Source organism: Arvicanthis niloticus, chromosome 6 (genome assembly GCF_011762505.2).
Source record: "Arvicanthis niloticus isolate mArvNil1 chromosome 6, mArvNil1.pat.X, whole genome shotgun sequence".
NCBI lineage: Eukaryota > Metazoa > Chordata > Mammalia > Rodentia > Muridae > Arvicanthis > Arvicanthis niloticus.
The window spans coordinates 46,966,568-46,979,238 of record NC_047663.1 but is presented as its reverse complement, the minus strand read 5'-3'; the positions used below and the strand labels follow the sequence as shown (position 1 = coordinate 46,979,238).

The 12,671-nt window shown below is 41.9% G+C and overlaps 1 protein-coding gene across 4 annotated transcripts in view; it reads left to right on the top strand.

Annotated features, from left to right (window-relative positions):
- Mettl16 (methyltransferase 16, RNA N6-adenosine) overlaps window positions 1-12,671 on the top strand; it is a 56,322-nt gene that overhangs the window by 25,952 nt on the left and 17,699 nt on the right. For all 4 annotated transcript variants that reach the window (XM_034507333.2, XM_076936319.1, XM_034507334.2 and 1 more), the window contains 3 exons: window positions 110-252; window positions 6,781-6,850; window positions 7,944-8,033. In XM_034507333.2, the coding sequence (XP_034363224.1) occupies window positions 110-252; window positions 6,781-6,850; window positions 7,944-8,033 (303 nt within the window). The remainder of the gene's footprint in view (window positions 1-109; window positions 253-6,780; window positions 6,851-7,943; window positions 8,034-12,671) is intronic.

The window sequence follows — 12,671 nt, the reverse complement described above, 5'->3', positions numbered from 1 at the left end:
TATCACCAAACTACAGCCCCCACTGGCTGTGTGTTCTTTTAAATCTTCATTGTAGCGCAGTAATAAGTAGATTACATTCAAAGACGTGGCTTTTGTTGTTGTTGTTCAGGGTGTAAACTCTCGGAATTCTCGAAGACCTCCACCTAGTTCTGTAAATACAGGAGGCATCACAGAGATCATGGCAGAGGGAGGAGAACTAGAATTTGTCAAAAGGATCATCCATGACAGTTTACAACTTAAAAAAAGATTAAGGTAAGTAGGAATTTTGTCTTGTGATCCTAAGGAAATTATATCACTTTAAGGAAAACTAATCACTGGAATTGAAAAATATTAGATAACATCCAAAAGGCTGCACAGATAAAAGGGAGAATGCTCGCAGATGGTCACACTGCTCCCATCAGTGTGGCCTGTGATGGAAAGAAAGAAGCCTACTCAAATATGGCTTTGTATCAGAAAACAGATGCAGTCAATGCTTTCAAACACTGTCCCATCAGATCAGCAAGTTTTAAAGTCTATAGTTGAGTAGTATTAAGGGTGTTCACATCTCTAGACCTCACAGTATGTTTGTTTTCATTTCGTTTGTTTGTTTTGAGTCAGAGTCTCTCTCTATAGCCCTGGCTCTCCAGGAACTTACTATGTAGACCAGGCTGGCCTCAAACTCATAGAGATCTGCCTGCTTCTGTCCCCCAAATGTTGGGATCAGTGTAGTTCTCCACTATGCAGGGCCAGAACTCTTGGTTTTCCAAGGCTGTACCTGCACCTCTTAAGCAGTTCCCTGTTACCTCCCTCTTGATGTTCCAGCCACCATCTTCTGTCCTTGAGTTTGGCTGCTCTGGATACCTCATCTGTATGAAGCCAGGCAGTAGTAGTCCTCTTCTGGTTGGTTTCTTTCATTTAACATAATGTTTTTATGCTTCATCCATCCTGTAACCTCTCTTCTCTTCCTTTTGGAAAAAGGCAAATATTTTTGTGTTGTTGTGTTCTGTTTTTGTTTGTTTGCGACAAGCTCTTGATGTAGACCTATGACTGGTGCTTGCTGGTTTACAGCCTAGCAAGTAAGCATCAACTGCCTAGTTCAGGGAGAGAGCCTGCCTCACGAATAGGTGGAATATGACTGAGGACACGATGTGCGTCCCCTCTTCTGGCTTCTTCATGTGTGCATAGGAACCCACCCCTAGGCTTGCACAAGTACATATATGAATCAGTCTCTAAAAAGATACAGTCTGCTCTCACATATCACAGAAGCCCTTTGTCTTAATGTTTTGCTTCAATTGATTTCATTAAAGACACATTAGAGTATATTGAAAGAGAAAGGCTCAGGCTAAACTGCCTTGAGTAGAGTTACCTGAAGAAGTAAGTAAATTTAAAGAAAGTCAATAAAAGCACTGAAATTTGAAGAAGAAATAGGTATATGAACATTGTGGTCTAGCTGTAGCATATAGCCATAATCACCATTCATTATCTGCTGGCTTTTGATTCCCCCTACTCTCCGAGATTAGATCTCCTTTATGTAGTTTTGGTTGTCCTAGAGTTTGCTGTCTAGACCAAGCCGGCCTCTAATTTATAGAGATCTGACTGCCTCTTCCTTATCAGTGTTGGGAGTAGAGGCATACACCACCATGTCTGGCTAGGAGTTGACTTTTAGGAGATTGGGCCAACCAGGAAAATGGGGAAAACTGTAGATGCTGGTTTTCTTAGGCTACAATTTAATGGGGAGGGAGCTGTTACTTTTTTAGGAGACCTTTAAATTATATATTTATCTCCGCAGACTTTCATCTGAACTACAAAAATAAGTTTTAGGCAGAGGTTTATAGGCCACAGGTATGTGTCTCCACAGACGTGCTGTTTCAGGATTCATCCTTCTCTGAGCTATTGCTGAGGTTTACTGCCTGCCTGCCCTGGGGGTTCTTTTAACAGTGAAACTGTCTTTTAGTTTTAAAGCAAGTTTTAAAGGAACATTCTAAGGAATAGAAAGCTATTTAGTATATTCTAGGTCTGCTTATATCTGGCTCTACTGCAGCCCCAAAGTTGAATAAGAGGTGTAAAATTGGCTGAGAAGAGCCATTGTGCCTCTGGATAGTTGGCCATTGGGGGAAATGTTAGCACTTACAGTTGATGTATAGTGTCCAGCTTTCTGCAGTTAGGACTCAGGCAGACTGCTGCAAAAGGTGTACATTCTGAGATCTGTGAAAATAAGAGACTAAAAACGAGTATCTTATCTAGTTGTGGGGTACATGCCTTGTAATCCCAGCATTTAGGAAGCAGAGGCAAGAGGATCAGGGGTTCAAGGCCAGCCTTGCTACATGAGACTCTGCCTTGAAAGGAAAAAGAAAAGGAAAAATCTCTAAGTATCTTCCCCTATATGCATCTAAAGTATTTTTTCTTGGGTTGGGCTTAATGTTTAAAGCACCTGTTGCTCCTTCAGAGGACTCAGGCTCATTCCCAGCACCCGCCTGGTGGCTCACAACTTTCCATAACTCCAGTTTTCCCAGAAAGATGCCAGGCATGTACATGATGCACATACTATTTAGGCAAACCACCCATGCTTATGAATCTTAGAAAAAATTTAAATGTTAGTTTTTCTTTTTATTTCTGAAGACACACAGACATTCAGAAGGCTAACGTCATGCTCAGTGACAGTTTAGCTCATAACAGTTTAGCTTATGCCACCATATTTAGTTCACGCCGCCATATTCTGTTCTGCGGTTGACAGGAACTTAAAGGGTAAAGTTAGACAACTTGGGTTTTACTTAAAAGCAGATTTTCTAATTCATTTCAGTGGTCTGTACTGCAGTTCTATTTCTAAATAGACTACAGTTACAGTTTGTAGCCATCCTGGGCTACATGAGATTGCAGGGGAAATGTAAAAGTTTATTTTTAGCCATGACAGTGTAGAATTTATGTTAGCTAAATGATGGATTTTGAGATAAAGCAGATCCTTCGGCTGCTCTGGTAACTGGATGCCTTTGCTCCAGCACTCCACTTATGTGCACTTAGGGCTTAGACTCACAGCCATTTTCACTCCAAGTCCCTGCTTGTAACTTGCTTTTCTGTATTACAACTTAAAATTTAAAATTGGCTTAAGCCGGGTGGTGGCGCACGTCTTTAATCCCAGCACTTGGGAGGCAGAGGCAGGTGGATTTCTGAGTTCGAGGCCAGCCTGGTCTACAGAGTGAGTTCCAGGACAGCCAGGGCTACACAGAGAAACCCTGTCTTGAAAAACCAAAAAAATAAAATAAAGTTGGCTTAAATTTCTAACTAGCTTTTTACCACTGAAATGAAACAAAGTTCTTCAAATTTCTTATTGTTGGTTTTTCCATGGGTCAGTCTTTACAATGACAATTGGCACTTTTTCAAATAATTGATTACAGAGCTGGGTCAAAATAAACAGAAGGCTATAATATCTTGTAATGTAACAATGAAGGCCCCCAAATGACATATTAAAGGGACGTAAGACCTAGTTCAAACCAAATTGTATTCTAATGAGTAAGTCCATAAACAGTAGAGCTAGAAAGGTCATCATTTTGTAGTTGTAGTAATGATTGATGTCTGGGACAAATCAACAGCAGGAAATTTTAAGAACTGGGTATATCGTCTGGGCTATGGCTCAATGGTATAGTACGTATGAAGTATCTTTTGTACCCTGGGTTTCATCCTAAGCATTGAAAAATGGCAAAGAACAGGGTATTTACATAGTTTCAGAGTATCTCTCCATAGAGTACTGACTTTCAAAGACTGGGAAATTTAAAGTGGAGAAGCCATAAGAACTGCCCCACCCTGCTCTGTCTGATATTCCTTGAAGGACACAGGAGAACCTGTGTTTCCTTCACAGTGAAAACAGGTTCTCCAAAACTAATTCACTTCCTGACATGAAAGGAACAATTCCAGATTGAAGAGACTAAAGAGACAGGCCAGATAACTGAAGTGCACAGCCACACACTGGACTGTGTATACAGGAAAGATTGGGATAATTGTGGAAGTGAGTATGGACTCTATTCCAGTCCAGGCCATTATACCACGGCAACATTATAGTTTCTCCAGTTTTGATCACTGCTCAGTGTTGTTACCAAAAGGAATGTCCTTTTTTTTGTAAACTGTACATGTCAAAATATTAGGGTTCAGGAATGTTTCATAGCTACCTCCCAAATAGCTTAGAAAAGATACAGAACAAACACATGGGGGAACTTATTAATATGTAAATCTGGGTGAAGGGTGTAGGAGAGTCATTTGTATTAATCTTGCAACTCTAACAGGCCAGAAATTATTTCAAAATAATTTTTCTTGAAACTTGGCGTCTCAGAGGAGTTGTGCAATGCTGTAATGAGCAGAGCACTGCTTCATGATTAAAAGCTGTAATGGGTTCACAGCCTCTTGGGGAACCAGAGCTTCCTTTGTTCCTTTTTGTTCCACTTGCATTTTGATGAGTTGTCACAGGGTATCTCTTGAGATTGTAGCAGCATTTAGTGGTTAGGCACATTTACATGTGAAGCTAGAAACAAGAAGGGGTGGTTATATTCGTTTTGAGACAATTTTCATGTATCATTATTTAGCGGATGATTACTTTGAATTTCTGATTCTCCTACCTTTACCTCCCAAAGTATGCACGGTTTTGTCCAGGGCTTTGTGTGTGCTAGGCAAGCACCTCCCCCTGTGCTCCCTTTTGAGACAGTCTTAGACAGTCCAACTATGCTTGAGATTGACTTAATTCTGTTGCTGGGGTTATAGCTTTACACCATACCCAGCCTGTACATCTTCTTTAAATGTACTTAATAAATAAAAAAGTACTTGGGCCAGGAAGAGATTTAGTTTAAATTCAGCTTTAATTGGTACAAGAGCCATTTTAGTTATCTACTTCTAGAGTTTAAGTTTGATAGTTGTGTCTTTCGACGAATCTGTCTTCTCTAGTGGTGAGATTGTATAGTAAAAGTTGTTTATAAATATATTTTTTCTTCAGGCTATGGATGTGAGTGAATTGGTAGAGTGCTTGCCTGGCATGTGTGAATCTCTGGGTCCAACCTAAGCTTATAGCACTGAACATACCAGCATAGTAGTAGGATTATAGGCTTGTAATCCTAACACTGGGGTGGGATGGGCTGAGGCAGAAGGGTCAGAAGTTCAGTCATCCTAGGCTACACAGAAGGTTGGAGGATAGCCTGAACTAGAGTCTCAGTCTCTTTTGCTGCTTACCCAGTTCCCCCCTTCTGTGTCTCCCTTTTATGTCTATATGTTCTGTGATGATTTAACTTGTTCAAACCTGATACTTTGTCTTTTTTATTGAATTTTCTTTTTCTTTAAAGAATTATTTATTTACTTTATGTATATGAGTACATTGTAGCTATCTTCACACACCAGAAGAAGGCATCGGATCCCATTACAGATGGTTGTGAGCCACCATGTGGTTGCTGGGAATTGAACTCAGTACCTCTGGAAGAGCAGTCAATGCTCTTAACCACTGAGCCATCTCTCCAGCCTTCATTGATTTTTTTTTTTTAATCTAATCTTAATTATTTCTTTTCTTGATTTTTATTTTTTAATTTGCTTTGCGAATCTTGACTGCTTCTTCCTCTCAGCTCTCATCTCCATCCTATCAAATCAGCAGAGTCGTTGGGCTATGTTTTGTGTCCCTTCCCTGTACTGCAGCTGGAAATACGCTTGGAGCAGTAAGCTGTGCCAGCCATGGTTGTGGGACTTACCGTCTAGCATTTCTTTCCTTCCTTCGTACACAGAGTCTCATTACTTTCAGCAAAAGAGACAGTTTTCACGCCATCCACTTTTTTCTTGGCTGAAATAAGTGCAGTCTTATCCTTTCTGTATTTCCCAGGCTATTTGAGTAATTGGAAGAAATGATTTATATTACTTTACCTTTCAACTAACTCACCTATCTTTTCTCTATATGCCTTCAGGGTCTGTGTTTACTGTTAGAGCAGTTTAGAGTAAAAGTTCTGGAGGATTCTATGTTTTCTTAATGTAATGCTTAGGGTATTTGTGCACTTTTTAGTTAGTTTTCAGAGATTTGTTTATTTTTTTTTTTTTGAAATTTTTCCTGTGTGTATGTATGTGTACCATGTGTGTGCAGTGCCTGTGGAAGCCAGATGAGGGTGTCAGATCTCTTGAGTTGGGAGTTATGGATGGTTCTGAGCTACCATTTGGGAGCTGGGATACTGATCCTGGGTTCTCTGCAAGACTAGCAAGTGCTCTAAACCATCTCTCTAGGCCCTGCCTTTCTGTTGTTGGCTATTGACTGCCCTAAAACAAAATGGCCTTCATTTTGTGTATGAGAGATGTTCACTCTCTTCCCAGATATAGTAAGCACTGGAGAACTGAGCTGTTTGTTTATTTTTGATGACTAGGTTTCACTGTGCAACACTGGCTAGCCTGGTCTACATTGCGAGTTCCAGGACAGCTGGGGCTATATAGGGCAAACCTTGCCTCAAAAAACAAACTGAAATCAAAAAAAGGATGTGTGCCATCCTACCCCACCTGTAGGTAGTTTGTTTTTTATTTGTGCACACCTGTGGTGCTGTGGCTAGTGTGTGAAAGGCAGAGCACAGTCTCTCTTTCCATCATGGCATCCGGCTGTTGGACTCAAGCCTTTATTTATGGGGCCATTTTGCCAGCCAACAGTTTAAGTTGCCTTGGGCTCCCCTCCCGTGCCCATATTTGTCTAATTTGTGCAATTTTTGTTATTTGTAAGTTAACTCAATATTTGTTTGCTTCTGTTCTCATAAACAATGCTTATAACCAGTCTTCTTTTGTCTTGATTTTTTTTTTTTTTTTAAGGTGGTACAGCTGTATGCTGGGAAAGAAATGCAGTCTAGCTCCACTGAAGGAAGAGCTTAGAATCCAAGGGGTAAGGCTGTGTCATTACTATTCAGATGTGCCCTCTTAGGATGAAATTTGGGTATAGCACCTTTTTTAATACTCTAAAGCTAAATGTGTTTTAAATTTTTTTTCATGTAATTTTTTTTTTTTTGTATGAATGTTTCATCTGCTGGTAAGTATATAGGCTTTCAGAGGTCCGAAGAGGCCAAATCTTCTTCTGGAGTTATGGATAGTTGTAATCTACCCTGTGAGTTCTGGGACCTAAGTTGGGTCCTCTACAAGAGCAAGAATTGCTCCGAATTGCTGAGATATCTTTCTGGCCCAGTATTTCTTGTTAAGGATATTAAAAGCTACAAAGTAATTCCCTTTTCTTTTATGAAATCTAGTACATGAAAGGGACATTACAAAGCTGCTTATGGCCAGACTTTGCTTGGCTCTTGTCCTTAAAAAAGTGAGTAAAGACATGGTGTACATGCCTTTAATCCCAGCACTCAGGGAGCAGAAGCAGGTGGTTTGAGTTTGAGGCCAGCCTGGATCTCCATAGCAAGTGCCAGACAGCCACGGCTACGTAAGGAGAGTGTGTCTCAAAACAACAGTAAACAAAGGCTTCCGAGGGTGAACGCTTGTCTGGCAGGCTGGAGGCCTGACAGTCAGTCCCCAGTAGTGCTGGAGCTGTTCACCACTTGGGAGAGAAACAAGAGGGCCACAAGTTGGAGGCCACATAGCCAAATCCTCTATCAAAGAATAAAGAAAAACTACTTAAACATTTTACACTGACTCCAGAAAACTGTTCTAGGTGTTTCTTGTTTGAATTTATATATAAAGTCTAATATTTTATGAGAGGTAAAACTTCTGTATAGAGATTACGTGTTGATTATCAGGCAGCTGTATATACCTATTTTTTGAAATAATGTTTGTTAACAAAAGAACAACAGGAGTTAGTAGCCAGAAACATTAGTAGAGAGGCTTTAGTTTGAAGGTGGGTGTGATATCATCCATTTGTCAGCACTCAGGAGGTTGAGGCAGGAAGAGCAGGAGTTCAAGGCTATCCTTAGCTACCTGAGACCCTCTCTTAAACCAAACAAAACTTCCTTGTGAGATACTGCGTTTGTTGGTTTCAGGTTCCTAAAGTCACCTTCACGGAGTTTTGTCAGGGTCGGACAATGAGATGGGCCTTAGCTTGGAGTTTTTATGATGATGTCACAGTACCGGTAAGTAGAGATTTGCTTTGGCCTTTCCATATACCTGTTCCGTGATAAGCTTCAGTAGCTCATACATGATCTACATGTGTTCTGTGCTGTTCTATTTTTCTAAAATTTTCTCCAGATGTTTATGGTAAATGAATAGTATTTGTAAATAAGAGTAATCCTAGCATATAGAAATTAGTGTCTTAATTTGGGTTTACTGTTGTAAACAGACACCATGACCAAGGCTACTCTTATAAGGACGACCCTTAATTGAGGCCAGCTTACAGGTTCAGAGGTTCAGTCCATTATCATCAAGGCAGGAGCATAGCAGCACCCAGGCAGGCATGGTGCAGGAGGAGTTGAGAGTTCAACATCTTGTTCCAAAGGCAGTCAGGAGGAGACTGGCTTCCAGGCAGCTAGGATGAGGGCGCCTGTGCCCACAGTGACACACTTCCTCCAACAAAGCCATACCTCTTGATAGTACCACTCCCTGGGCCAAGCATATTCAAACTACCATATTCTACTCCCTGGCTCCCATAGACTTGTGGGAGTCATACCTAGCCATAGCATAATGCAGAATACATTTAATCCAATTTCAAAAAGTTTTCATAGTCTGTAACAGTCTGAACAATGTTAAAAGTTCAAAGTCTCTTCTGAGAGTCATCCAGTCACATAACTGTAATCCCCAAAGCAAGACAGGAAACCAGCTGGGCAGACTCCAAACTCTGCATCTCCATGTCTGACATCAAAAGTGGTCTTCAGATCTCTAATTCTTGTTTCATCTTTGTTGACTGCAACACACTTCTTTCTCCTGGGCTTCCTGTTAGCAGTTCTCCTCAGCAGGAATCTCACGGCTCTGGCATCTAACATCTTGGGGTCTCCAAGGCAACTCCAACCGTATAGCTTTTATTCCAGTGTCTGGGTCCACACATGATCTTTTGAGCATCTCCAAAGGGTTTGCATTACTTCTCCAGCTCTGGCGTCTGTAGTACTCTAGGCTCTGGTTGACTCCACTGCTGCTGCTGTTCTTGGTGATCATCCCATAGTACTGGTATCTCTAATACAGTGGGGCCTTCTGCTGCAACTAGGCCTCACCAATAGCCTCTCATAGGCTCTCTTCATGCTGCCAAGCCTCAACTTCTTTGCATGACCGCTTGAATCCTGGGCTGTGAACTGCAGCTGAGGTTGCACCTTCACCAATGGCCTTTCCTGTCCTCTCATAGTACCAAGCCTCAGCTGCTCTCTATGGCCCCAAACCAGTACCACCTGGGTGATTCTTACACATTACCGAGTCCAGCTGCAACACAAAGTACAATCTTGCCTATCTCTGGAACACAGCTTCTTTGTGCGCTCAGAAAACACTTCCCAGATTTCACCTCAGTGATTCTGTTCTCTTCTTAATCATGGCCAATTTCTTAGCTCCAACTAACCAGCATCAATTGTCCAGTAGTCCCTTCTATTCTTGACTGTAAACCAGAGTCACAATGGCCAAAGCTGCTGAGCTCTACTGTTTGCTGGGCCTAGAACATGGCCCCCTTGTTCTATTACATTATTACTAGCTTTCTGTTTTCTAACTCCTTCACTGCCTAAGCTTGGTATTGCTGGAGCTTGCTCTGTAGGTGACCCTTGAACTCAGAGCTATGCATGGCTTTTGTCTCATGTACTACTACACCTCGACTTTAAACTTCTCTCTACTGGAACTTGCTCTGTACTAGGCTGGTCTTGTACTCAGAGATCTACTTGCCTCTGTCTCCTGGGACTAAAGGTGAGTTCCACCGTGCTTGGACCTAAGCTTAGCTGGGAGGGATCATGCTGCAAAGTCACCACTCCCTTAATCTGTTTATCTCCTTAATCATAGGATTCAACTCCATTTCTTTTCCTGATGCCCCTTTATTACTTGAACCATAAATTTTTTATTTTTCCTTTCTCAGTTTGCTCCTTTTTATTAAAATCCTCTTTATAAGAGTAAACTTTAGTAACCAACAGAATTTATACCAGACTGTTTGGAGACTTCCTTTAACAAATCAACTTAAATCTTTTCACCTTAGCTTCAGGCAGACTCTTTGGACAATGGCAAAAAGCAGCCATATTCTTCACCGAAATATCACAAAAACAATATCTAAGCCACATACTAACATTTGCTGTTGACACCTCTTGGGCCAGCAGGCCTACACAGTTTAAATCAGCCTCAGCACCAACTGTCTTCTATATTTTTACTAGGATGGCTCATTAAGCCCTACTTAAAGTACTCCACTGCTTTCTAAATCCAAAGACCCCAAATCCACATTCTCCCAAACATAAGTATGGTCAGGCTTATTACAGCAATAATACCATAATACCTAGTACCAACTCCGTTTTAGTTACGGTTTTACTGCTGTGAACAGATACCGTGATCAAGGCAGCTCTTATAAGGATAACAGTTAATTGGGGCTGCCTTACAGGTTCAGAGGTTCAGTCCATTATCATCAAGGCAGGAGCATGGCACAGGAGGAGCTGAAAGTTCATGTCTTGTTCTTAAGGCAGTCAGGAGAAGACTGGCTTCCTGGTAGCCAGGATGAGGCGTCTTAAAGCCAGTGCCCACAGCGACACACTTTCTCCAACAAGGCCACACCTCTTAATAACGCTCTTCCCTGGGCCAAGCATATTCAGACCACCTCAGGCAACATAGCCTATAGGAACCTGGCCAGTGTAACGATTCTGGTGGACATTCTTTAGTTTGTTCCTCTGCTTGGCCACTGTTGCTTTTCTAGCCTTTTGGAGAGCTGCCCTTGTGGTTGTAATCATTCTTTGTCCTGTTCTAATTTTTTTATTGCTGGGGCTTGAGCCCAGTTTCTCAAGCATAGTAGGCAAGTGCTGAACCCTTAGGCTCTATTCCTAGCTCTCTGGCTATATCCTTTCTATGTGTAACACTTTGGGATTGTGCTAATCTCAGTAAAAGGCTCTGGTTCATCTTTTATGAATACCATTAGAAAGTGTAAGTAGGTAGCATGTGCCAGATCCAGTACATGGAAAGCAGAGGACGAAGAATTGTGAGTTTGAGGCCAGCCCGAAGTAGAACTAAGACTGCCTCAGAAAGAGAGCAGCTGGAGTTGTGGCTCAGTAGGTCGGAGTGCTTTCTGCTCTTATCAGTGCTGGAGTTCATATCGTAAACCCCACATCTGACAGGTCACAACACCAGAAACCACAGCTCCAGGGGCTCCAATCCCTTCCTGGTCCTCATGTGTACTTGCATGAGTGTGTGCATGTGCACAGATGAGCATGTGTGTGTATGTTCACGTGTGCATGCACGCACACTCACAAACACACACAAAAGCCACTCTTTAAAGATTTATTTATTTATGTATGTGAGTGCACTATCTGGATGAACACCTGCATGCCAGAAGAGGGCATCAGATTTCATTATAGATGGTCACCATGTGGTTGCTGGGATTTGAACTCAGGACCTCTGGAAGATAAGCCAGTGCTCTTAACCACTGAGCCATCTCTCCAGGCCAAAAGCCATATCCTTCATCTTTTTTTTTTTTTTTAGATTTGTTCCAAATTTCTCTCTGTTCTCTGTACTGTTATACAAGGAAAAGGTTTCTGAAGCTAGAAATGGTGGCACACAGCAATAATCTCAGCACTCAGCAGCAGCCTAAAGAACATTAAGAGTTTTAGGCCAGCCTGGAGTGCATAGTAAAATGTGACTGTGCGTGCGTGCACTGGCTCCATATCCCTCCCTCCCTCTCCGTCCCCCCTCTGTCTGTCAGAGAGAGAGAGAGAGAGAGAGAGAGAGAGAGAGAGAGAGAGAGAGAGAGAGAGAGAGAGAGAAAAAGTAAGTAAGTAAGTAAGTGGTTTTCTGGGTCTCCCTGGGAAGTGGTGGTAAAACATCATGTGTTTGTTCTTAGAGATCCCTGCAAGAGTGGTCTGCTGCTTGTTGCCTGGAGCCACACATTCTAACCTATGCTCAGCTCCTGTCCTGTAGGTCTCTCTCCCGGTCTGTAAAGCAGGCATATTTTGGTAGTGCTTTTTCCAAGGATTTGGCCATTCTTGTCTCCAGAGGTATCCAAAATGTTGTCTTTCAGTTCCTGTTGCTAAAGACAAAGAGGTGTAGATAGATGGGTGTGAGAGCACCAAGGGAGGATTTGCAGATGCTTCTGAAAACATGAAGTCAGATTTGAAGCTGAGCCAATTCCCTCCACAACTAGTTGTACTGTAGGATTGAAATTGCTCCTATAGAGTGTCCTTTCTCTGGAAGCCTAGATTTGCTTCTGGATTGTACAGTAGGGTGCCTAAAGGTTAATGTTTGATCTGATCATTAATTAAAAACATGCCTTTGCTTTCCATAGCTCCATCCTCCTTCAGATATTATCCTGTTGTTTTCTAGACTACACAGACCTACAGGGCAGATGGTTCAAATTGTTAGCAGTGCCCTTAACTGTCCCCGTACAGACACAGACAGCTGTGGGAAATTGAGCAGCACCTGCTTCCAAGAGTATGTGCTTAACCTACTGCCCACAATTTTGACACAGCTGGAATGAGCTGATATGGGCTCTGACACTCGCCACAGCAGCTCAGGGACATTTTCCTTTGCCCTCTTTGATTGAGGGAGTCATCACAGGTACTAGTGTTGAAGAGCAAGTGTCTTTCTGCAAAATCAGAATCAGTCTATCTAATCTACCT